At 39.4% G+C, this 24,596-nt stretch overlaps 1 protein-coding gene, 1 long non-coding RNA gene and 1 pseudogene across 2 annotated transcripts in view; all 3 read left to right on the top strand.

The window, feature by feature from the left end:
• LOC127161649 (uncharacterized) lies at window positions 1-2,353 on the top strand. The gene is made up of 5 exons (XR_007827124.1): window positions 1-172; window positions 261-361; window positions 690-773; window positions 964-1,028; window positions 1,870-2,353. It is a non-coding gene; the product is annotated as an uncharacterized LOC127161649 (long non-coding RNA).
• Window positions 2,354-7,294: 4,941 nt separating this feature from the next.
• Window positions 7,295-10,095, top strand: LOC127162779 (uncharacterized protein K02A2.6-like; annotated as a pseudogene).
• A 5,564-nt stretch (window positions 10,096-15,659) lies between these two features.
• LOC127162780 (uncharacterized) overlaps window positions 15,660-24,596 on the top strand; it is a 187,107-nt gene continuing 178,170 nt past the window's right edge. The window contains exons 1-4 of the mRNA XM_051105626.1: window positions 15,660-15,720; window positions 15,969-16,277; window positions 16,374-16,685; window positions 17,054-17,134. Coding sequence (XP_050961583.1) covers window positions 15,660-15,720; window positions 15,969-16,277; window positions 16,374-16,685; window positions 17,054-17,134 — 763 coding nt within the window. The remainder of the gene's footprint in view (window positions 15,721-15,968; window positions 16,278-16,373; window positions 16,686-17,053; window positions 17,135-24,596) is intronic.

Here is a 24,596-nt window from a genome sequence, read left to right on the forward strand (position 1 = left end):
TAAAACCATTTTAAATAACATGTTTATAAGTACATAACATTAAAAGTTGTTCGATGTTGTAATATTTTTAAACTGTATTTCTAGCATGACGTTGTTAAGAGTCGTTCATTCCCGCTTCAGCTGCTCCGTTGCTGTGCGCGCTGATTTTCTGAGAGATTTACCACAGACGAAGGTTAGTATGCATACATAAAACCATTTAAATAACGTCATGTTTATCAGATATAACATGCTATATCATTTCTTTCGAACTGTATTTCTAGCCCGGTGCTGTTTCGAGCCGTTTGTTCCCGCTTCATAGGCCTTCAGTCAGCGAGAGGTGACAGCCGTCCAGTGTTTTCAGAGAGATTTATGTCAGAAGAAAGTAAGAGAGAGTTTACAGAAACGTTTTAAATGGTCTATTTACCAAAACATAGTATTACGTGTTTTAATGTATATTTTTGAGTGGGTTCATGCTGTAAAATTAGCAAATTTAATTTAATCTAGCTGCCCTGGTAAAATGCTAATGTTAACTGGTACTTAGCAACTGCTACATACATTTAAAAAAGTTTTTTTTTTTTTTTTTTTAAGCTATTATCTATTTAGCTATTTAATAGTTAGCTATTAGTAAAATGCATGTGTGTATTAATTAATGTTTGTTTAGGGAGCGTGCTTTAGTTGTTAACATATATTTCCCATTGACAAATCTGCAGACACATTCTCCTGAACTGCTTTCAGAGGCTCCAAACACTGCAGCTGACTTTGGATTCACCTGAGACAGCCTCTGAGGAGAAATGGTGTGTATTAGCAACATAATTTGTTAATATATCATAATTTTAAAAATTATTTTCATAATTTCAAAGTACATCGTAAATTTCCCTCTTTTTATTCATGCCTATGTTCTAGTTTAAGTGTAGAAATCTACCATGTATTTTGTTTTATTATGATGTGATTTAATGATTATATAATGTATTTAAATGTTTTAAGTCAGACAGTCAATGCTGCCATTCTTCTGGAAAACTGCTGCTCTTCAAAGAACAGTAATCAATCAGGTAATTTGCACACTGAAATATTTTTGGAATACCATTAATTTACCTAGGCTATCTTATGTTTTATCCAGTTACTAAATCTGCAAGATAGCACTCTGACTAATTTTTAATTTTTTCATATTCTTAATGAAGTTTATTTTAACAAAGTTTAGGAGATTTTCAGATCATCCAACCAATTAACATCAGAGTAAGTCTATATATTGCCACCTTTCTCACCTCCATTCCTAGAGGACAGCAAGCCAAATATTCTTATTCTTACCCCTTCCTATGTACATCTTCAGTTTACTCAGTTTTGTTGTGGCTATGTCATATTAACTCGTGGGAATGTTTTGCAGGGTGTTGACAGCATTCAAAAGGAGTTTATCATGAATAAATGTTACATAAAGCACATAAAAAAAAATAGGCCTACAAGAAAACATTTCTATCCATTCCACAGTCTTGTAAGTCCATAAACTGATTTTATACATTTAATAATAATAATAATAATAACATATAATTAAATAAGAAGACTCAATCAGTTAATGGATTTGCAAGACTGTGGTTTTATCCATCTCTGATAATCCCAGGTTGCTATGATCACGCAGGTTTGTTTACATATACGAGAAATCAATGTTGTTTCCTCAACACAGGATCTCTAACTAAGTGAAGCGAAGATGTCCCCTCCCGGTCCCTGTAAATATGAGAACTCGAGAACTGCTGTACAATTCAGCTAATAAAATAGCTGCCTGTTATCATTGCATTTTTATTATCATGTTATGTTTAATCTATCCATCTTATGCTTAAGCAATTAAAACTGTACAATGTATTTAGAAAAAATGTGTTTTTTATTTTATTTTTTTCACAGGATCCTCTGTTCCCAGTCCCAACCATTCATCTGAAGGACTGTGAAAATATGACAGAACCACCAGTGAAAACAAAATAAATAGAAAGGACATGGCAGAGGAAGATAGGGGTATTGATATTTCACTGAACTTAGTCTTCTGTACTCACTGTTTCACACATACAGTTGTGGTCAAAAGTTTACATCACATTGCAGAATAAGCATAATGTTATTAAACAAAATAAGTTATTATTATTATTATTATTATTATTATTATTATTTAGGGCTTGATTAAAAAAAAAGGAATAGTGTTTCATGTTTGTTTTGTGATGGTGTTTCATGAGTCCTTTGTTTGTCCTGAGCAGTTCAACTGCCCGCTTTTCTTCAGAAAAATCCTCAAGATCCTGCACATTCTCAGGTGTTCCAGCATCTTTTCATTTGAACCCTTTTCAGCAGTGACTGTATGATTTCGGATCTTCTTTTCACACTGAGGACAATTGAGGGACTCATACATAACTATTACAAAAGGTAAACACATTTACTGATGCTCAAGAAAGCAACACAATGCATTAAAGGAACACTTAGCTTTTTTTGCTAATAGCTTAGCATAGATCATTGAATCAGATTAGACCGTTAGCATCTTGCTCGATCTAATGGTCTAATCTGATTCAATGATCTATGCTAAGCTATTAGCAAAAAAAAGTTAAGTGTTTCCGTATTTTATTTAGCTTCTGAAGGGCAGTTCTAGAAGAACAAATATAATTTACTCATCATCATCCTGTTCAAAAGCTCTTAATGTGTTGTTTCGTTCTGGAGCATCAGTGAATGTTTTCACCTTTTATAATAGTTGTGTATGAGTCCTTCAGTTTTCCTCAGAGTGAAACAATGGATCTCAAAATCATAAATCATTGTTGGACAGGGGCCAAATATGCAGAAGATGCTGGAAAACCAAAGAATTTGCGTGACTTGGAGAATTTTTCTGAAGAACAGCAAGCAAAACACTGTAAGCATAAGAAGATTGTAGAACCTGCAGCCATCACGGGACTCATGAAAAACATAACAAAACATAAAAACTGTGGGTCATCCGGGTAATCTCACAGTATTAAGAATCAAGTGTATGTAAACTTTTGAACATTTTTATAAATTATATATTTTCATTTTTATAAATTCAGTTTATTTTTTTTATAAATTCAGTATATGTAAGTATCTTTTATATCTGTAAAAACTGCTTATTCAGGACAGTACTAAAAAAATAGCATGCAATGTTCGTGATCCCTCTTTGGTTAAAATGATTGCATGTTCTGCTAGGGGTGTGTCAATTTATGAGCATAACAGTATCATCTGTAGCTTCTGAAGGGCAGAATTAAATGGAAAAAAATGGCATGGTCCTGATGGTGTAGAGTATGTGTGTGTGACTGTCTGAGATGGAGCGGCAATCACTGCCCTGACTTTGCAGTGTCCATTGCAAATGTATTCGTTATTGTGTTTGTTTTTGATAAGTATATATTTTTTTATTTTTTTTATTTATTTTTTAATATTTTGTTTAATCAGTTTAATGATTTACTTGAACTGTGTTATATGTCTGTGTTTGCAAAATATTTTTCTCAATCTAAATTAGTTAAATGTAGCAGTCCTGTTGCATTTGTTGAATAATATTTGCAGTCCTGTTAAATGTTTGCAGTCCTGCATTTGCTGAAAAAAATAAAATAAGAGTTTTGTCGATACTTTGCTGTGTTTGTGCCTTTCTTTACAGCGTTAATAAGTGCATATGATGCATTTTTGTTAAGAAGGCCAGTAGAATTTAAAATATATTAAGTGCACGGTAATTTACAGACGTTTACTGAGATATATGATCGTCCGTTTACGGAGATTTAACTGCTTGTACCCTGGATTTTGCGGGGATTTACTTCTCGTGCACAGGACGACACGGGAATTTACCGGTGAGTGCGTCAACATTTCCGTCTCTGTCTGGGGTTTATCGCGTTAGTGAGCGGACTGGAAAACTGCCGCGCACAAAAAAGTCCGTTTCTGTCCGTGTCAAGGAATCAGAAACGCCAGTGCACATACACGGAAACTGTCGGAAACGAGCCGTTTACGGGTTTGTGCGCTGACGTGAACAGTCCGGAAACGCGCATTTTCATGCAGTGCTACAAAGAAGGAAGACAAGTGGCAGAAGTCATTGAGAGCCTTCGCAATGATGAGGAAAGATTCTGCAAAATATATCAACAAGCAGTGCAGCTGGCAAACAGCATTGGTGTTACACCTGTGAAGAAAAGAATAGTGGTGAAACAGCAACACAGGGGCAATGCACCTGCCCAATCAATTGCAGAGCATTACAGGTTGAATTTATTCATTCCCTTCATCGATCATGTTACAAACGAATTGAGAACCCGGCTTGCAGAGTCCACTGAACCAGCCCTGCTTGCAGCCTACTTAGTGCCCGAGGCTTTGCCACAGCTCAGTGAGGAAAGAGAGAACCGTCTGTTGGCATGGTATAAAGAGGACTTGCCTTATCCTGACACTGCAGAGCAGGAAATACACAGATGGAAGCATCAATTCCAGAATCACACTGGGCCTCTCCCTGCTACTGCAACGGAAACATTGCAGAATGGAATTTTGGAGTTGTACCCAAATGTTAAGTGCATGCTTTTGCTTTTCTTGACATTGTCAGTCACCACTTGCTCATGTGAAAGGTCTTTTTCTGCATTACGTCGACTCAAAACATGGCTTCGCTCTACCATGGGTGATGAGAGGCTATCTAGTCTAGCTCTCATGCATGTTCACCAGAACATTGAAATTGACCCCCATCGAGTGCTCCAGAGATGGGATGCTTCTGGCCACAGGAGAATTGTTACTTGTTTTGACAAGAGGTGAGACTTAATGTAATCTAACAATATGAACTAACTATTATGACATGTGTTGCATGTACTACAGTTGGTGCTGTATTAATAGGAGGAAAGGGGAGGAATACTGATGTATTAATTGTTTTTTTTCTATTCATTATGTCATTACAGTTAATGATGTGAACATTGGATGGATGGATTGATCTCCACCACAAGACAAGAGGCCAGATTATTCTCTCTCTTATTCTCACACACATAGACACACAACTACAGACACATGCATATACTGTACAAATTTTACAATCTCACACACTTTGCCTTTATTAAAACATACCTTTCACAGAGGCATACACACACAGAATAGGTTGGTTGCAAGTCATCAGTTCACACCCTCTCTAGGCCTACTGTATGTCTCTCCACATACACCCACAAATGGCCTAATACACACACACACACACACACACACACACACTCACTCACTCACTCACTCTCTTTCTGAAACACACAAACACACACAGACACATTGATATATGCCAAGGGGCATACATTTTAATCATGTAGAAAAAAGGCGCAAACGTTCAGTGTTAATGTATTTTAACAAACTTTATTTTTTCAGAAAACTAAACAGTATAATGTATTCGAAAGTAATATAATTGTATCTTCTATAATGAACAATATATATACGTGTTGTAAATACTTTTCCCCTGTTTTCTAGCACATTTCAATTTTAACCGCTGAAATATAGATGTTCGTCAGCTTTTTGGCCGCTTCGTGTCTCCGTACCGTAATTCCACTAATAGACGTGCAGCAAATCCAGATGGCCGCTCACTTGACCGCGGTCTATTTTGGAGGTGGACAGAAAGACAGAAGTTTGATGCAAGTAAAAAATAAAACACACAAAGCCTTTGTAATTGTATTGTGCAAAATACAAAACATTCTGGAAACTCTATCGCTGCACACACATGCCACCTTGCTAATGACATATGCTTATAAAATTCACAAACCTTACAATAACACACCCCAGTGAGCAAAACATCTAAATGACACAATTTGTGTAAGAATTTTTATTGACCACCAGATGGCGGGGTAATGAATAATGAATAATAAAGATAATGAATTTCAAACGAAAGTGACTGAACCAATCATGTTTTTATTAATATAAAGTGTATTGACTTATATAAGTTGCAATAAATGAAGCCCCTTTAAGAGAGCAAAGATGGGGAGGGGCATGTTAAGTGAGACCCACTAGGGGAAGGGGAAGTTTTAGTCAGATTACTTGAGGTGCTGGCCGAAGTTGTATGTTCTGTTCTGTGCTGCATCTACTTAGTAAAGTGTTTCCGAACACCTCAGCCTCCTGTCATTCAAGTATCTTACACTGGCGACGAGCGGATTCGGACCGATTGTGTGCAGATAAGTGAAAGCTGCAGCCATGTCGATGCTCGGCCGTATCGAAGAGTTTGATGAATGCTCAAGTAATTCTTTTGAAGAATATATAGAAAGACTGGAATGTTTTTTCCATGCAAATGATATTGAGGGCGACGCGAAGAAACGCTCTGTGCTGCTTAGTGTGTGTGGCGCAAAAACATATTCCACGTTACGTTCTGTTATCGCCCCAACGCAGCCCTCTACAGTGACTTATGCAAACATTGTGGCTGCATTAAAACGTCATTACAGCCCAGCGCCGTCAGAGATCGTTCAGCGATTTCACTTTCATAACTGTAAGCAGAAGCCTAATCAAAGTATTTCTAACTACATCGCTGAACTTCGACGTCTCTCTGTCCACTGCTCTTTTGGGGATCAGTTAGATGCAATGCTGCGTGATAGAATCGTATGCGGGGTTTTGGATGAAGCGCTGCAACGACGCCTACTGGCGGAACCTACACTCACATTTAAAGAGGCAGAAGAAAGGGCATTAGCTGCAGAAACAGCATTGTTAAATGCTCGCCTACTTCGAAAGCAACAACATGAATTACTGCCTCAAGATGAAGTTCATTATGCAGCCCATACACATGCATCAGCACACAAAGTGACAACTACAAGTGAAAATCAAAACCGTGACAAACCATGCTACAGGTGTGGCAGCCAGCATTTTCCACAAGCCTGTAAATTCTCCACTGCTGTATGCCATTATTGTAAAAAAAGAGGACACATTGCTCGAGTGTGTTTAACCAAGACAAGACATAGTAACAACAAGGAGGCAGCCGGGGTCGCAGCCGAACGACCTACAAACACTGTAACTCACGACCAGCAAAATGAGTACCCTGTTTTCAGCGCAACTGCCAAATCAAAAAAAGGGGGGCATAAGCCATATTTGGCCACTGTGATACTGAACAAACAAGCACACACAATGGAAGTGGATTCAGGAGCAGCATGCTCCTTGATTAGTGAGCATACTTATTGCTCACTGTGGCCCTCTCAACCTCCTGAAATGCATGCAGACAGCGGAGTGTTAAAGCAGTGGTCGCAAGCAACTTTGGAAGTAAAAGGGAGGATATTTGTGGAAGTGCTGTTCAAAGGGACACAAAACACACTGCCTTTGTTCGTTATCGGGGCCAGGGCACTAGTCTGCTGGGACGAGACTGGTTTGATGCCCTTGGGATATCAGTTGAAGGGGTGCACAGAGTGCAGTTTCAGGCCATGGAGGAAATATTGACTGAATATGCGGAGGTATTTCAGGACATTGGGGTTTGCAGAATGCCCCCAATCTCAATTGACATTGATTCCACGGTGACGCCACGTTTCTTCAAAGCCCGTCCAGTTCCCTTTGCTTTACGGCCACAGCTCGATGAGGAGCTGGATAAATTAGTGGCTCAAGGGATTTTTGAACCAGTGCGGCATGCAAAGTGGGCCACACCCATAGTGGCTGTAGCAAAAAGGATGGGGGTCTGAGGATTTGTGGTGATTATCGCTGTACTGTCAACACAGCTGTTAGGCCTGATGTGTACCCCATTCCCACAGCATCTGAGTTGTTCTCAAAACTGGCAGGAGGAGTAGTTTTCACGAAACTTGATTTGAAACAAGCTTATCAGCAGCTCCCATTGGATGACGAAGCAGCCGACTTACTGACTATTAACACTCACCGTGGACTTTTCCGGGCTCGACGTTTACAGTTTGGAGTGTCAACAGCTGTTTCAATATTTCAAAGATTTATGGATACCTTGCTCGCAGGCATCCCAGGTGTCCAACCGTACCTGGACGACATCCTAATTTCAGGCAAGACCGTGGAGGAACACAATGCACGGCTAAGGGCCGTATTGAAGTGCGTAAGCGGGGTTACGACTAAAAAAAGAGAAAAGTATCTTTGCAGTGAACCAAGTGGAATTCTTGGGATTTCATGTGGATAAGGACGGCATTAAACCAACTTGTGAAAAAGTGGACGCTATCCGAAAGGCTCCATCTCCACGGAACAAGACAGAGCTTCAGGCATTCTTGGGGCTTCTTAACTTTTACAGCTGTTTTCTCCCTAACAAGGCCACCGTCCTGGAGCCTCTGCATCGTCTTCTTGACCAGTCCGTCCCTTGGCGGTGGGAAGCAAAGCATGAGATGGTGTATGCTCAGGCAAACAGTTGCTGCAAACGGATAAGGTGTTGGCGCATTATGATGAAAAGAAACCCCTAGCAGTGGTTTCGATGCTTCACCCTATGGCCTCGGGGCTTTATTGTTTCACTTGGAGCGTGATGGCCAGGAAAAGCCCATTTGCTTTGCCTCCAGAACAATGACCACCACGGAGCGGAATTATGCCCAGATCGATAAGGAAGCATTGGCGGTAGTTTTTGCTGTCAGAAAGTTCCACCAGTATCTAGCAGGCCGCCATTTCGTTATTTTTACAGACCACAAGCCCCTACTTGGACTCTTGCACCATTCCAAGCCCATGCCGGTTATTCTATCACCACGCATGCTGCGTTGGAGTTTGATCATTGGAGCTTACGATTATGAGTTGTGCTATAGGCCTGGAAAGCAAATGGGAAATGCTGATGCCCTGAGTCGCTTACCTCTACCCGCACCTGACGCTGTTACACCTCCACCACTGGAAGTATTATTACTGGAGATGGTCCCAGATGCACCCATGCATGCTGAAAAAATTGCCAGCTGTACACTTAAGGACCCTGTCATGTCACGGGTGCTACGTTGGGTACTGCATGGGTGGCCGGCTGAGACACCTGATAGCCGGTTTAGACCATTCATCTCGCGCTGCCATGAGCTCTCCGCGCATAAGAACTGTGTGCTTTGGGGAAGTCGTGTGGTTGTTCCTAGCTCGGTGCGGAGGGAGGTACTGGCTATGCTGCATGATGCACACCCGGGCATCGTACACATGAAGGGACTCGCGAGGAGTTATGTGTGGTGGCCGGGCATGGATGGAGAAATAGAGGAAACTGTCAAGGCATGCAGAACCTGTCAGATGTCACGTCATGCACCCACTAAAGCAAAAGTACATCCTTGGGAGTGGACAACGAAAAGATGGTCCCGGCTGCATATTGACTTTGCGGGTCCTTTCCAAGGCAAAGTATTCCTCATAGTGGTGGATGCACACAGCAAATGGCTGGAGGTATCCCTGATGAGTTCTATGTCATCGTCAGCAGTTATTAACACATTGAGGTTGCTTTTTGCAACACATGGATTGCCTGATGTCATAGTTTCAGACAATGGCACTGCTTTCACATCCTCAGAGTTCCAAGAGTTTGCGGACCGCAACGGCATTCATCACGTCACTACAGCACCTTATCACCCAAGTTCGAATGGCCAAGCTGAACGTATGGTGCAAACAACCAAAGAGGCCCTGTCTCGCATCACCAAGGGCGAGTGGCAGACCCGTCTGGCTCGCTTCTTGCTGTCACAACATATCACGCCGAATTCATCAACTGGAAAAAGTCCTGCTGAGTTGCTCATGAATCGGCGACTGACCACTGCCCTGGATCGCTTGCATCCTGACCATGGAGAAGATATGCTTCGCAAGCTGGAGCTGAATGCTGCGAAGAGAGTTTAGAGAGAACTCTCTGTTAGAGAGTTTAGGCCACGTGACTTGGTGTACATGAGAAGTTACACCAAGGATTCTAATAAGTGGACGCCGGGGGTCATTACTGATGTCACAGGCCCCTTGTCATACAGGGTCAGAACCGGTGATGGGCAAGTGCACAGACGGCACGTTGATCAGCTGCTAGACAGGGTGACACCCTCATGGAGCCCATCCGGGCCCGAACCAGAAGGCTACACCGTCTCTCGACCAGAACCCTCTGGGATTGAAAGGCCTGAGTTACAACCGCCAGCAATGGAGATGGAAAATCCTGGGGAGGAGATTGCCGGGGCTGAGAGCATGTCAGAGTCCCCTCGTTCTAGGAGGTACCCTGTAAGAGAGCATCACGCCCCAAAGAGATTTTCAGACTTTGTGGACTGGGGAAAAGGGGTGTAGTGTATTGACTTATATAAGTTGCAATAAATGAAGCCCCTTTAAGAGAGCAAAGATGGGGAGGGGCATGTTAAGTGAGACCCACTAGGGGAAGGGGAAGTTTTAGTCAGATTACTTGAGGTGCTGGCCGAAGTTGTATGTTCTGTTCTGTGCTGCATCTACTTAGTAAAGTGTTTCCGAACACCTCAGCCTCCTGTCATTCAAGTATCTTACAAACTTTAAATTCACATGAGCTCCTACAGGGTGACTGTGTATTTCCAGATGAGGCAATATCTCTTTCAGAACACAGCTCTCGTTGTAGAGCTCATCCAGGTCGAGTTCATCGTGCATCTGAAGGGCGGATACAGCGGCCGTTAATTCCCTGTAGCTGATTTCTTGCTTTTCCTTAAGATTGAAACACTGGATGTTGAACAGGTGCCCGGATTCTAAGAAGTTGAACCATTTCTCAAGGTATTGCTCCGCGATATCATAAAAATTTGTGAATTCTCTCTTGAGCCTGTCAACCCTAAGATTAACGGAGGAGAGGAGGACGCGGTCAACTTTTGCTCCGAAAAAAGCATCTTTTTTGCGCTGCTGGAGTTTGGTTCGGAGGCCACTCATAAGTGCATATACTTCAACTGAGGTGAGACTGTCACTCTCAAGACTCAGCACAGCACCAGTAAAAAGCTTTAAAGTGTTTTGCAAGAAGAAGAGTGTGACCTCCAGCTCGCTGCATTCATCTTCCTCTCCATGCTCGTTAACCTGGAGCGCATCCCAGAGGACACGGGGGCACTCCTCCTGTCCCAGTGACAAGAAGTAGCTGCGCACCGCTGGCCAGGTGTTGACAAGTCTGTCAATTGCAGGGTGCAGGCTCAACCAGCGTGTCGGGACGTGATGCAACAGTGTTTGGTACTCCATGTCAGCAAATTCAAACATTTCTTTGAGGGTGGAAACTCTCTTCGCAGAACAGCTGAAATGGTTAAATGATTTTATGACGATAGTCTCCACATCTATTTGCAGTGCATTGCTGGCACGTTTTACTGCATTGTGTATTATGTGAGCTGGGCAGTTTGCAGGAAGGATCTTGCTGTTGATTTTTTTTTTAGATTTTGGTAAATGGAGTGTTTTCTGCCGAAATTCACTGCCGCATTGTCAGCCGAGTAAGCCGAGATGTTATTGATGCTGAGTTTATGTTCCTTTAATTTATTCAGTAAAGTGTCAGTGACGGCATCTGCGCTCTCGGCTGCTTGTTCAAAGAAATCAAGAACTCTGTTCTGGATGCCCTGCTCAGGAGTCCAGAATCTCACAGAGATCGGGAATGTTTTCACATTGCCTTTATTAGAGGCATCCGTTGAAATGGAAAAGAATATATCTTTTGACTCGAGGCATTGGGAGAAGTCAGATGCGAGGGGTGCCAGGACGTTTGTGACCAGTGCTTCAGCTTTTGTGCGACCGCAGCTAACGAGTTTAGCTATGCCCGAATCCGAGTACAGTTTTGGTGTTAACTTCATCGCACAGTCAAGCGACCTGTATGATTGTTGGTGGGTCACACAGTGGAACACCGAGGTCAGCTCAGCAGCAGCTATTTTATTATACATGGAATCATCCTGCTTCTTAAAGAAGGACGAGACCAACTTGTTGGTCTGTACTGTCGCGGTGTTGGTACAGTGTAATTTGCTGCTAGCATGCAGCCTAACATCTGCCTCCCCCCCGTGAGAGACACCAAACTCTTTCCTACACACTTTGCAGAACGCTTTACTTTCATCATGTAGGGCTTTTGCAATCCATGGATACCTGCCCACCCACTCCTCCCTGTACCTGCAGAGACGTTTTAGCTTTTTTGCAGCATGTTGGGGTTCCGGTACACCAGCCATGTCAATTTCATGAATGAAAATTTGCTTATCAGTGCATATCTTAATGCGCGCCTACGGTATATCTAAAAAAAAAAAAAAAAACAAGATGCTGCAGCCAATGAGCAGCCGGCGGGGGCTGGTTGCCAGGCTGCTGCAGGATGACTCAACCTCGCTCCACGGACAGTTTTTTATGTTTTATCAGACAATAACTATTTAAGATTTTGCTTCAGTATAATTTTCGGGACAATTAGAGCGGGATTCGGGATTCGGGACAGCATCTTAGATTTCGGGACTGTCCCGAATTTTTCGGGACGTCTGGTCACCCTACCCACCAACACTGCACATTTTGCATCTCTCCTTTGTCTGACACACCCATCTCAGGTCTTGGAGTCTCTACTAATGAGCCGATTATCTGAATCAGGTGTGTTTGATTAAAGAGACATGGAAAACATGCAGTGTTGGGGGGCCTCCAGGAACGTGGTTGGGAACCACTGCTCTACGTCATACTCCGGGGTTCCAGTAGGCATTTATGCACATGTGCACTATTCAAAATCGTCGCTTGCAGAGGAAGTTTAAAAATACATAGATTAAAATGCATTTATATTTAGATAAAGTGAAAGATATAGATTGTACTGCATGTTAGCTTGCTTATTGTGCCCAAGAGCATAATTTATTGAGCCAATATGTCTTACTAACAAGGAACTGTATGCTTCTAACCACAAGTCGAGTGCTGTAGTTCCAACCTCGTAAGTTTGTGACGCTGTTTGCGAATGTTTGAACTATGGTTTTGGGAAACACTGAATCATTGAACTATGTTGGTAAGGACGGAACTAGCGACCATAGTTGACTAACGATGCTTTTGGGAAACGCACCCCTGAATGTCATCATAAATGCTGAAAAGAACATACGATTGGGAAACAAATGCACAGTCCTGCTGTCCTGATGTTTGTCAAGTGTCCAGCAGGTGGCGTCAGATCTCAATTCCAGAGAACTACTGTGGGGATTGGCTTATTATTAATTTTCATATACATTTTAACTGTCATTTGTTTTGCAACATAAAGCTTACGAGTAGTTCATCGGACCTTTTTTGCATGTTCACTTTGCAAAGACTGGGTCGGTACTTCTGCAGTGATGTAGGATGATTTTGAAATTATTTTTGAAGTTGACGGAGAAAATACGATTTTTTTTATACATACCCTAACTGAACCAGAATACACAGACTTCAGGGAGAGCAAGACAAGACGAGCGTTTGAGGTTAAAAAGTGTTTAAATTGTATTTAAATTTGTAAAGAGAACTGTGTTTCTCTTCTTTAGAACACAAGACTGATCATTAGAAATGTGCCGAAGGAGGCTTTTGAAGCAGTGAGGCTTTTACAACAAACTGCCTTGATGCTTCGAAGCTTTTGATACAGTTCTCTACTACGCCATCTGGTGGTCAATAAAAATTCTTAAACAAATTGTGTCATTTAGATGTTTTGTTCATTGGGGAGTTATTGTAAGGTTTATTTGTTAATTTTATAAGCATATGTCATTAGCAAGGTGGCATGTGTGTGCAGCAATAGAGTGTCCGAAATGTATTGTATTTTGCACAATACAATTACAAAGGCTTTATGTGTTTTATTTTTTACTTGCATCAAACTTCTGCCTTTTCACCTCCAAAATAGTGTTTAATACACCAATAGATTAAACTAACGTAATTTTTCATTGCACCATTTTTGTGTCTTCTTTACAATAGAACATAAACATGCACATTGTTAAATATATATATATATATATATATATATATATATATATATATATATATCACGTCATTGTTTTTTAATAGTAGTACTTTAATTAACAACCATACACCACGTAATAAAAAAAAATAAAAAAAACTACATACAAATGCATGATGACCGATAAAGTTATAACACTGCACTAAATGAATAACGGGTATGGGACAGCGCAATCGATGCACTTTGTGTGTCAGTGAGGTAATGAAACTTCGTTTTCAAAGATCACATGACAGCCTCATTTCGAGCAATGCTTCGGAACACTGTTTCGGAACACTAGTGTGTCGAAAACTCGAAACGTGTGTCGACACTAGGTGTCGATCTACCAAACCCTACTGATCATATTGAATGTTGGGTTTGAATGAGGGTTTGATTTTAACTCAACATTCATGACAAAATAGCAACTGCAAATTCATGTTTCACTGTCTGGATCCCAGTTTCTGTAAACTGCAGTGATCTATTTGCTTTTCTGTTGCTGTTGGTAATCTATAAAAAAGATCTAGTTTCTTGTGTATTTGTACAGTCAGTCACACAACAGCTCTTTCCTCTTTTAGACATGTTTCTAGTGATTTCACAGCATTCAAGCTGAACTCTAATGATGTCACTCAGTATTTCTGTCACTCAATGAGTGAAACCGCAGTGACTCCGCCCACTGTGACATCATGTGCTTCACACTCCGACTGACAAACATTCACAAACATTCAGCAGCGCTTTGATCTGCTTTAGGCTCGATCTATATTTATCTATATTTATCTATATTTATCTATATTTATCTATCTGTCTATCTATCTCTAGTTGAAATTCTGCCATTGTTAACAGATAGTTTTATTTTAACATAAAAGTTTATGTGTGACAAATTCTCTCTCTCTCTCTCTCTCTCTCTCTATATATATATATAGATAGATAGATAGATAGATAGATAGATATGAGGAAAAAAAGTCATACAGGGCCATTTTTGCCCCAATCTCTTTAATTTTAGGGTCATATAACTGCATTCTATAGGCTCCATCACACAGTGAGTTATTCTGCATCATGTTTGTCACCAATTAACTGTATGAATATATAAGATGATCTATACAGGTTAAATGTGTTAATCATTTTCATAACTAAATTATTCAATTAATGCATTAAATTGAGATCTGCATTAAAACATGCTACCAACTAACATATGACTCTTTGTTTCTTTAAAGGTCTTAGGGGATTAAAATAGAATTTCATACAATTCAAATGAATGTTAATAATGTTATTAACAATAATGTTAATAACTACTTTGTTTGGTTAATTGAATTAAAACTAGGTTTAATTTATGTTTCTTAAACAGGTTGAAGTAATGCCATTGTTAGCAGCTCATTTGAAGAGAAAAGAGGAAGTGTCATTTCACAAACCTTCAGTTTATTCTGGGTTCAGAGATGATCTCTGCTCTACTGCGGTTAAACTCAACAGTGAGATCACTGCTCTGAAACATGACAACTGCTATAATTAATATGATATTTTAGTTTCAAAAGTGTAGAATGACAAATTAACCATTTCAGCATTATAAGAAAGCCTTGACTCTGAAATAGATGCAAAAGATCACTGTAAAACTTCATAAAGACAGTTTGTTTGACTAAATGATGATTCCATAATCACTTTTGTCATAATCATTTGCAGAAACACAACAAACTAATTATATTAATTGTGATTTAATTTTCTTTTTTGTGTCAATGCTTTTCTGAAAACAGCAATCATGAGTCTCGTGGTTCAGGTGAGATTCAGAGCAAATATCAGCAGTAACAGTGTGAAGATCAGTCAGAATATGATGCTGATTCAACACTCGTCCATCATGCAGTGATATAGTGTCAGTCAAATAAACACTCAGCCAATCAGATCAGAGGAAGTGAACAAACACAGGAAGAGCTGATAGTATTTAAAGAAAGAGTTGTGAGCATATAATGAAGAGGAAGACTGACAGAAAGAGAAAATGGCTGATAAGTGTCATTTGTGTCTGCTGGGACTGATCATTCTCTCTTCACTTCTCACAGGTAAACAAATCTCTGTTTTCTCTACAGACATTTAGTGGGTTTAGTCTGGGAAAGAGTTCATTTCAACATGATCAGTTTATTCTTGTGTTACATAAAGAACATACTGGATTATTACTGATGCACTAAAACTAGACAGATTCACACTCAAACATCTGATGCTGAATTATTTTCATTTTAAGAGTGTGTTTATTTATTTATTTATTTATTTATGTTTTATTATTAAAATATCAAACATACTTGTGTTTCAGGTACCAGTGGAGTGGATGATGTGTTCATCAATTCTGGTGAAAATGTCCGTCTGCCCTGTAATAATGCTCTTCATGGCTGCAAATCAACTACATGGATCTATAACAGTCATTCAGCAACAGCTGAACTGATCAATTTAGGAGTAAAGAAGAAAGACATCGAGAGACATGAGAGACTGAGTCTGGGGTCTGACTGCTCTCTGAACATCAACAACGTCATAAAAGAAGATTATGGATTTTACAACTGCCGACAATATGTGAATGACAAACAACAAGGAGCTGATGCACATGTTTATCTGCATGTTCTTCATGGTAATTTTATGATTATATGATCAATTTAAAAATTATTGGTTTAAACTCCCATGATGATTGAAGAGTATGTGATTTGTGTGTTATTTTGTGTTTCAGTCTCTTCATCATCCTCACAGACTGAGATCAGTGCAGGCAGCTCTGTGACTCTCTACTGTCAGTTGTATTCATATACTGGAGTCTCTTGCGATGATTGGATCCGTTCTGAGGGAATTCAGCTGTTCTGGGTGAATCAGGCTGGTGTTAAACTGACAATATCAGACTCCAGATATCAGATATCAGCTCCAGGACACTGTATCATCACTGTGACTACAACACTCCTGAATGAAGATGACAACAGAGAGTGGAGATGTGAAGTTACTCACAGAAATCAAGTCAAGACCTCAGTCACATATACTGTCAAGAGTTCAGGTGAGAAAACAATCTCATCAATCATTTTAAGTCCTCATAATGTCAGTAACTCTAAGGACTATTAGTATCATTGAATCAGAACAAATGAAGGAACAAAAGCTTCTTTCAGTCTGACAAAAGAGAAACTCTGAACTAACGTTCATGTTTACAGCTCAAGATAAAACAACGACAGCAGTGATTCCAGTCCACATCACAAACTCTCAGGATCCCTCGACTACAAACACACACAAAACTACAGGTACATCATCACTGTCTTTCTCACATCAGTGTTTTGCAGTGCATAATGCTAGAGTTATCTTGTTTGTCAACTAAATAAAATATGATTGTCAATTTCTATGATTAATAAGAGCTAATATTCATCTTTACAGCTCAAGCTGATTCAGTGACAGCAGTGATTCCAGTCCACATCACAAAATCAACTACAACAACAGCAGTAACTTCTACACGAGGTACAGTCAAAAAATAATAATAATATTGTTTTACTGTTGTCAGTTTTACTGAATCCTCTCTTGTCCGTGTTATTTAAAAAAATGCACGTAATCTTTTAAATTAAACTGAAAGAGTTGTTTTAATTAAATAAAGTGATGAAAATTACATGTTATATTTTGCATTTTTGAGTAAAGGTAAAGACCTGTTTGTGTTTAATGTTCAAATGTTGTTTCTGGTGTTTTGAGGAGTTTGTGTTATGTTGAAGTTTTGTGGTTTTCATTGTGCTGAAGGGTGGAGCTCGTGGTTTGGTTGTAGATGATGACGATGGTGTTTGTTGTTTAATGCAGTGAACATGGAAGGGCTGATGTTAATGCAATGATAAACAGTGTTTTATTTGTTCACTGCATATGATCTGTTAGCTGCAGATTTTAACTGAAGTCAGTATGATTAGCTGGTTTTGTGATTGTAACACTTTAAACAAAGAGCATCAGTCTGAAAAAAACATTGACTAAGCTCTACTAAAACTAAATGTTTCATTTTAATAACATGTTCATTTTATAACATAACATTGTCAGGTATAAAAAAAAAAAACATACACGAGAGAGAACTTTTTTTTTTGTTTTTGTTACTGTTTTTTTTTTTTTTTACCTTCAGAGTCTTTGTCCAATTTTCTTAAGTTTCTCTACTTCAGGCATCTTAATTCTGGATTGTACACTCTAAAAATGCTGGGTTATTTTATTTTTTTTCTACCCAACCGCTGTGTTGAGCCTATTGGCTCATATGCTGGGTTGTTTTTTCCAGTGTTGGGTAGTTTTTGCCAAGACGAAACAACTCAACGCGCAATTACTTCAACACAGCTGTTGAATTACGGTCAGAGCACAGGCTTTTTCATCCTCTACAGGAGGGGCCTGTTCTCAGTGCTGCCTAATTGGTGCACTTCTTCAGTGAAATAAAGGTTTGTAAACATTTTATTTTATTTATAAACTCTTTACTGTGCTGTAAATAATATTATTGTATGCAGTGCAACATACAAGAATGAGATTTCAGTCTGTTAAATGAGTTTTGCATGATGGAAATGTAATTTTTCTTGCATAATATTATATATATATATATATATATATATATATATATATATATATATATATATATATTCATTATAATATTGAATTTAACTTATTTTGTTGTGAAAGTGTCTTCTCTAATGTCAGTACTGTTTGTTTATGGGAAGGTTATGGATTCAGTCATAATATATTTCAACTATGAGTGAAACATGAGGTGACGGCCTGACATTCACAGTTCCCCCGGTGAACAGCAGCCCATTACGACTCAGATTACAGAGAACAGTTGAATACACTTGAATTAAAATTTTTAATCATTACATTGAATTAAATCATTTTTTATTTTTAAAATTTTTGTTAAATGAATTGAATGTATGTAATATTGTAATATATGCTGTATCCACTCAAATAAATTCAGTTTGTCTTATATTTTTGTCCATGGGTGTTATTGTCCTTATTATGAAAAGTTCACCTTTTGATTATTGTTGTGGTCTCTAGTAATTTTGTGTTTGATTTTTAATTTCCATTTTTCCTTGACCTAGCTTTTTCCTGTGTTGCCTGATTATGTCATTATGTTCACCTGTGTCTTTTTAATTATCTCGTTGGTCTCTTATCATTTAAGTCCTGTGTTCTCCTGAGTTCCTTTGTCCTGTATTAGTTTGAGTTAATGTGTTTGTGGTTTCATTCTCCTGGTTATGCTCCAAGTCTTTGAGTTTAAATTGGAATTAAAGACTGTTATTTTGATTACTCCTGCGTTGTGTGCTTCGCTACTGCCACATACCGTAACAATTTTCTTAGCAATATGCTATGTACACTAAGTGCAAATAGCTATAGATTCTGTTTATACCACTGTATGTTCAAATAACAGGGATGTCTGCTATTTATAATACTTATTCCAAATAGTGGTGATTATATAAACCTCAGTATTTTAGTACATTATAAAACAGTATGCAATAATAACCTATTGAGTGTAAATTATCATTTTAATTCAAATTATTAAATTGATGCAACTGTATTGGGACAATAAAGCCCTCCCTACGCTCACCCTAACCCTACCCGAACTTTTTGATTATTTATTTTTTTGATTATTTATTATTTATTTATTTTATTGATTATTTATTATTTATTTTTATTGAAAATAAATGCCTTTCCAAAGTGGTTTGAGATTTGAAAAGGGAGAAAAAAGGTCGGTTAAAGGTGATCACAACAAGAAAACCGCAGCACATGCCTTATCACCTTGTAACGGTGGGAGTGAGACGAGAGGCAAGCAGATCCATACGCAAGCTTTTATTCATTGGGCGAGACAAAGACATGGTTGTACAGGCAGAGTAGACAACAGCAAACAGGTATATACGGAGCGAGACACAAGAATAGTCCGAGAAGCAGGCGTGGGTCGATCCGTGGCGAACGTAATACGAAGGGGGGAAAGGAAAAGGGGTGGTCCAAACAAATGAGCAAGAGTCCAAAAGGCAGGCGGCGAGACAGACGAGACGAAATGGCCAGGCGAGAAAGCTAAACACAGGGAACTCGGGACCTAGGGAACTAGGGAACGTACACGAAACAACAATGAAAACACCACAATACTCCTTGAGTAACAGGGGGAAAGTCCGGGGTTTATATAGGGCACCTGATTGGCCACAGGTGTTGATGCAATCAGCGCGATGGGTGACAGGATACGTAGTCCGGGGTGTAGTGTAACAGTCTGTGTGAAGTGACAGAGCGAGAGCAACATCTGGTGGTGAGCGGACCGAAGGTCACCGACCAGATTCATGACACACCTACACTTTTTTAGTGCTGACTAGCACAATTACACGTTGGTGGGTGGAGTTAATGTAAATAGCTTCTGCCGACAAGGTGGGCTACTTGCACTGTGCGTAAATAGAAACTCCATTTTTTTCATTATTATTAAAAATGATAACAAATATGCAAATTACTAAGACAATGGAACAAAAACACAAATTAAATAAACTTTTTTTTTTCAGATTTATTTAACATAGACAGAAATTGAATAATCAAGTGTATAACTAAAACACTACATAGTCTTCACTGTATGAATCAAAGGTAAATTGATTTTTATTAAAGATCCAAAAGTGACACATACATCAGCAGGTTTATTAGACTTTTGTGCCTTTAAGACTGATTGCACATTTAACACATAACCGACTGTGTTTATGTGAATAAACAACGCGTCAGGTTTTTTATGTAATTTTGTGTGTATTTGACTGTTCAAGTGCAATAAGACATGAAAGAGATGTAAATTTGTGATTGTGTGCTGTTTGAGAGAGATGTGTTCTGTATGTGCTTCAGCTGTGTGTCAGTCAGTGCCAGCACTGAAATGAGTTATTCATTGTACTTAATAACTCTATTTAACATCTAACACATCCCACTCTCCATTTTCTTCTTCATTAATGATTCTTCATCACTCTTAGGTGTATACAAAATTTGCCATAAAGTAACCACCCAGCCCTGTAACACGTCTCTTCTCAACAACTGCCACTGTAAACACTGATAATGAAACACAAACTGCATGTCATGTAATGTTATTCCCTCTTTCCCCGTTGAAGAAATACTCTTAAGACTCGGGTTTTGATACCAAAAGCTAGACTTTATTGCTGAAACAATCAAGCCAAGTTTTCTATAGAGAACTCATTTGGCCATAACCAGAGAAAGGTATCCACCTTTTTTTTCAATGCGGAAGTAAGCTGTTTTCTGGTAATGTGTTAGACGTCCGGTTCATAATCTGCCATAGGAAAATAACGAGAAGAATATCGAAGTGCAGTAAACGGTAAAACTGTTTGCACTACAAACCAATGTGTTCATAATTAAAATAATCAGATAAGAAGATAAGATAACCAGTTTGCAATATCAAGCAGCAAAACAAGCTTTTTGTGCAGCTAAAAATAGCTGAAAGTGGATGAGACTGGAAGTCAGACACAAAAAATTTACAAATGCACCACTCTTATGAGAAAAATAAGGTGGATATATAGGAGGCTTTTCACGCATACCTGTCACATCGAATTATCTGGGGGTCCAGATGTTCCTCCTTATCATGGCCTCTTAGTGGGCCTCTAAAATAAAATGAGACATAGCTCTGCTAGTGGGGCCCTAAAAAAAAAAAAAAACAAGAGACATGCTTGTGCAGCACAGTTAAATGAATAATAGAACTATAAGGTAACTATAAGGTAAAACAATTTTGTACATGATTCCTTATATTTAAAATAGTAAAATAATTAGTACATGATTCTGTTAATTTATGGTTAATAAAATCTTCCTCAGTATCAACCCATAACACATCAGATTCATCATCATTTTCACACATTAGTTTTTCTCACAAACTGGTTTAATCATCACATCAGATCTGTCAGATTATGAGTCATGAGCATAACGTTTTATTGTTTGATGTAACTCTCAAAATAATCATAACTAGTAATGCCCGATGCCCTGATATGACTATTTATTTAACCGATCAGTATTGGCTTTCCTAAGCCTGTCCAGTTTGGAACTTTAAGGGGGTTTGCAACCGCCATTAAAAGGAAAAGAAGACGCTCAAATGTGCATTTGTAACGCATGATATAATATTGTTCATGTAAATGTTTATATCAATAGCCCATTTTCATAATTGTGACCACACAGTCTTACGATGTCTAGCTTATCAAACAGTCATTAATTTTGTGGACCTTAGTCATTAACTTTCCAACACAGGAAGTCAACATAAAAGTTGATGTAAATATGTGACCCGGGACTACAAAACCTGGGCTGCGTTCACTCCGACAAAACAATGCAAAATGTTTTTTTCTGAACTCTGTTCTGATGATGCAAGAGTTGCGACTATGGCAGCTGAGAATGTCATTCTTTGTGTTCTTTTTGAAGATTTTTCAGAGCCTGTTGAAATCGGTATAAATACGTGTTTAATACTGCAAAATTTGCTCAATGTTATAGTCACTGCCCTTGCCATCCAAAGTAAAAGAGAACATCCCAGTCAGGTGAAGGGATTTGTGGAAACGTCTTAGTTACGTACGGTAACCCTCGTTCCCTGATGGAGGGAACGGAGACGTTGTGTCAAGTGTACGACTCTAGGAGTCGCCCTTGGGAGCCCAAACACCTCTGATAGTTTAAGAAAAGGCCAATGAAATTGGGTGTACAGATTTGCATAGCTGGCCACGCCCCGGACATCCGGGTATAAATAGGGCAGTCGAAGCGTTTCAACTCACTCAGAGGTGGTCCAGAATAAAGTATAAAGTGAATATCATTAGTGAAGGGACCTGAGGTGGGCCCCACCCTAGAGGGACTACCAAACTCAGAACCTAGAGACAGGCAGGTCTCAGGGGAAACACCACACCACAGAGAGTTATAGGTGGAAATTATACACATGGGGCCACATGATGAGCCACTACATATGGGGCACAAATCCAACCAAGAGATAGCAAGTAATCTTACCTTGTGTTGGATATTTGTAGTGAGTTCCTCCGCTAAACCCAGCTATGACCAGAAATGCCAAGTGATGGAGAGGATGTTCAGGATTCACGCCAGGAAACCTACTGAAACTAGAGAAGCATAATCGTCGTGAGGGGAAGCGCTTAAGCAAGCACTACACCAAACCAGAGTGCTGAGTCAAAGGGCTTGCGTTCAAGACTCTAGCAGATACTGGTTTCATGCGCAGGTTGTAAATCTGGTGAGTGTATTAGGTGTAGCCCAACCTGCAGCTCTGTAGATGTCTGTTAACGAGGCCTCATTCGCAAGAGCTGCCGAGGCAGCGATGCCCCTGGTCGAGTGGGTTCTCACTCCCAGTGGGCAGGGCAAGCCTCTGGCCTGGTAGGCCGTACAGATTGCATCCACAAGCCAGTGGGAGATCACTGAATGTTGACGGAGAGGGCTTGAAGATTTCCCGCTCTTAACAGAGGTGAGCGCAATCGGGGAGGCCGTCTCCATGGAGAGGGCACAGAACCAACTGACTGAAGGGGCTCAACAGATCTTACTGTAGGCCAGAAGGACCAAAGACAGATCAAGAGGGAATGTGGTGCAACCAGGGAGGGTTCAACTTCCGGGTACCTCTAAGGAATCTGATAACAAATCGTGCCCCACCGATCTGCCTTCTACCAAGTCACAGTAGCTGTACATGGACCTTGGTGTAGAAGCAGAAAGGTGCCTATCCAGGCCTCCTTGGAGGAGGTATAGCACAGATTTGATGCCGCAACCCTGTGGGTTCTACCCTTAGGAAGAACACCTGCACCATTTCCAGGACATGTCACCGCCTGGTGGAGGGGGCTCAGTCCTGTATAAGGTGCTTACTACTGCAGGTGGAAGGTTTCTGGAGGCTTCCTGGTTGCGTCCAGGGACCATAGAAGAAAGTTCCAGAAATCTTCATGCACTAAAGTATGATTTTCCTATTTCTGTTTTGTTTTAGTTGTAACATCAACTACAGCACTGAATCCAAACACCGCACCAATGTCTCTGAATCAAGGTCTGTAATTCACACTAGAATCAAGTGTATTGAATCCTCATGAATCCTCTGAACTTTTTTTTTTTTTTTTTTTTTTGTCTTTTTCATGTTAAATAAGGATAATTATGCTCTTAAATTTACTATTTTATTTGTAGTTTGATGCTTTTCTACATATTGTTAAACACAGTAATGTTGAATGTCTGCCTGTGTATCATCTCAGTGATTGTGATTGTGGTCGGCGCTTTATTCGCTGTTCTCCTTCCTGCTCTGATTCTTTGGCTGATTCGGAAGAAAAGAGTTGGTAAGTTTTTTAGAATTTTATCATATTCTGGTAAAAAGACCAAAACATCTGACAAAGTATTTACAGATCAAATGAGAAATCAATGAGTTAACACAAATAATGTTTCTATTCTGCAGCACTAGAATTCTGTTAGACTCTTTTATAAATCAATTGGTTTGTGTGTTTGATCATAACTATTCCCATGGCATTATTTTTCAGGTGTCAGAAGAGCGACTGATGACTCTGTGGTGAGTTTTGTAGGTTGATCATGAGCTGTTAGTGTCCATGAGCTCCACAGACGACTGACTCTGAAATATCACACTCTTATTAGTCACATCAGATCAGGACAAGTTACTGTATTTCTACTGTTTCTGCTCTAAAGCTCACAGATATAAATAAATATAATGGAACCAGTGACACAATGAACATTTCTATTCATCCTGTGTCCAGTGAACAATGTTTCATCTTCAGCAATGTGTGTATATTTCATATCTGTGAATATTTGACAGTTACTGTGGTAATTTTCCTGTCATGTTACAGTAGGATCCCTCATCCTAACCTCATGTCTGTATAATAGATTTTCACTAAACCTGTATGTTTTACACATACTTTACTTTAACATTTGCAGCTCCTGAGATAAATAATTATTCTGCTTCACACAGTAGTGATGGATGGGCCTTTAATAACTTATTTTCATTGATGTT

This window comes from Labeo rohita, chromosome 3, assembly GCF_022985175.1.
Source record: "Labeo rohita strain BAU-BD-2019 chromosome 3, IGBB_LRoh.1.0, whole genome shotgun sequence".
Lineage (NCBI taxonomy): Eukaryota > Metazoa > Chordata > Actinopteri > Cypriniformes > Cyprinidae > Labeo > Labeo rohita.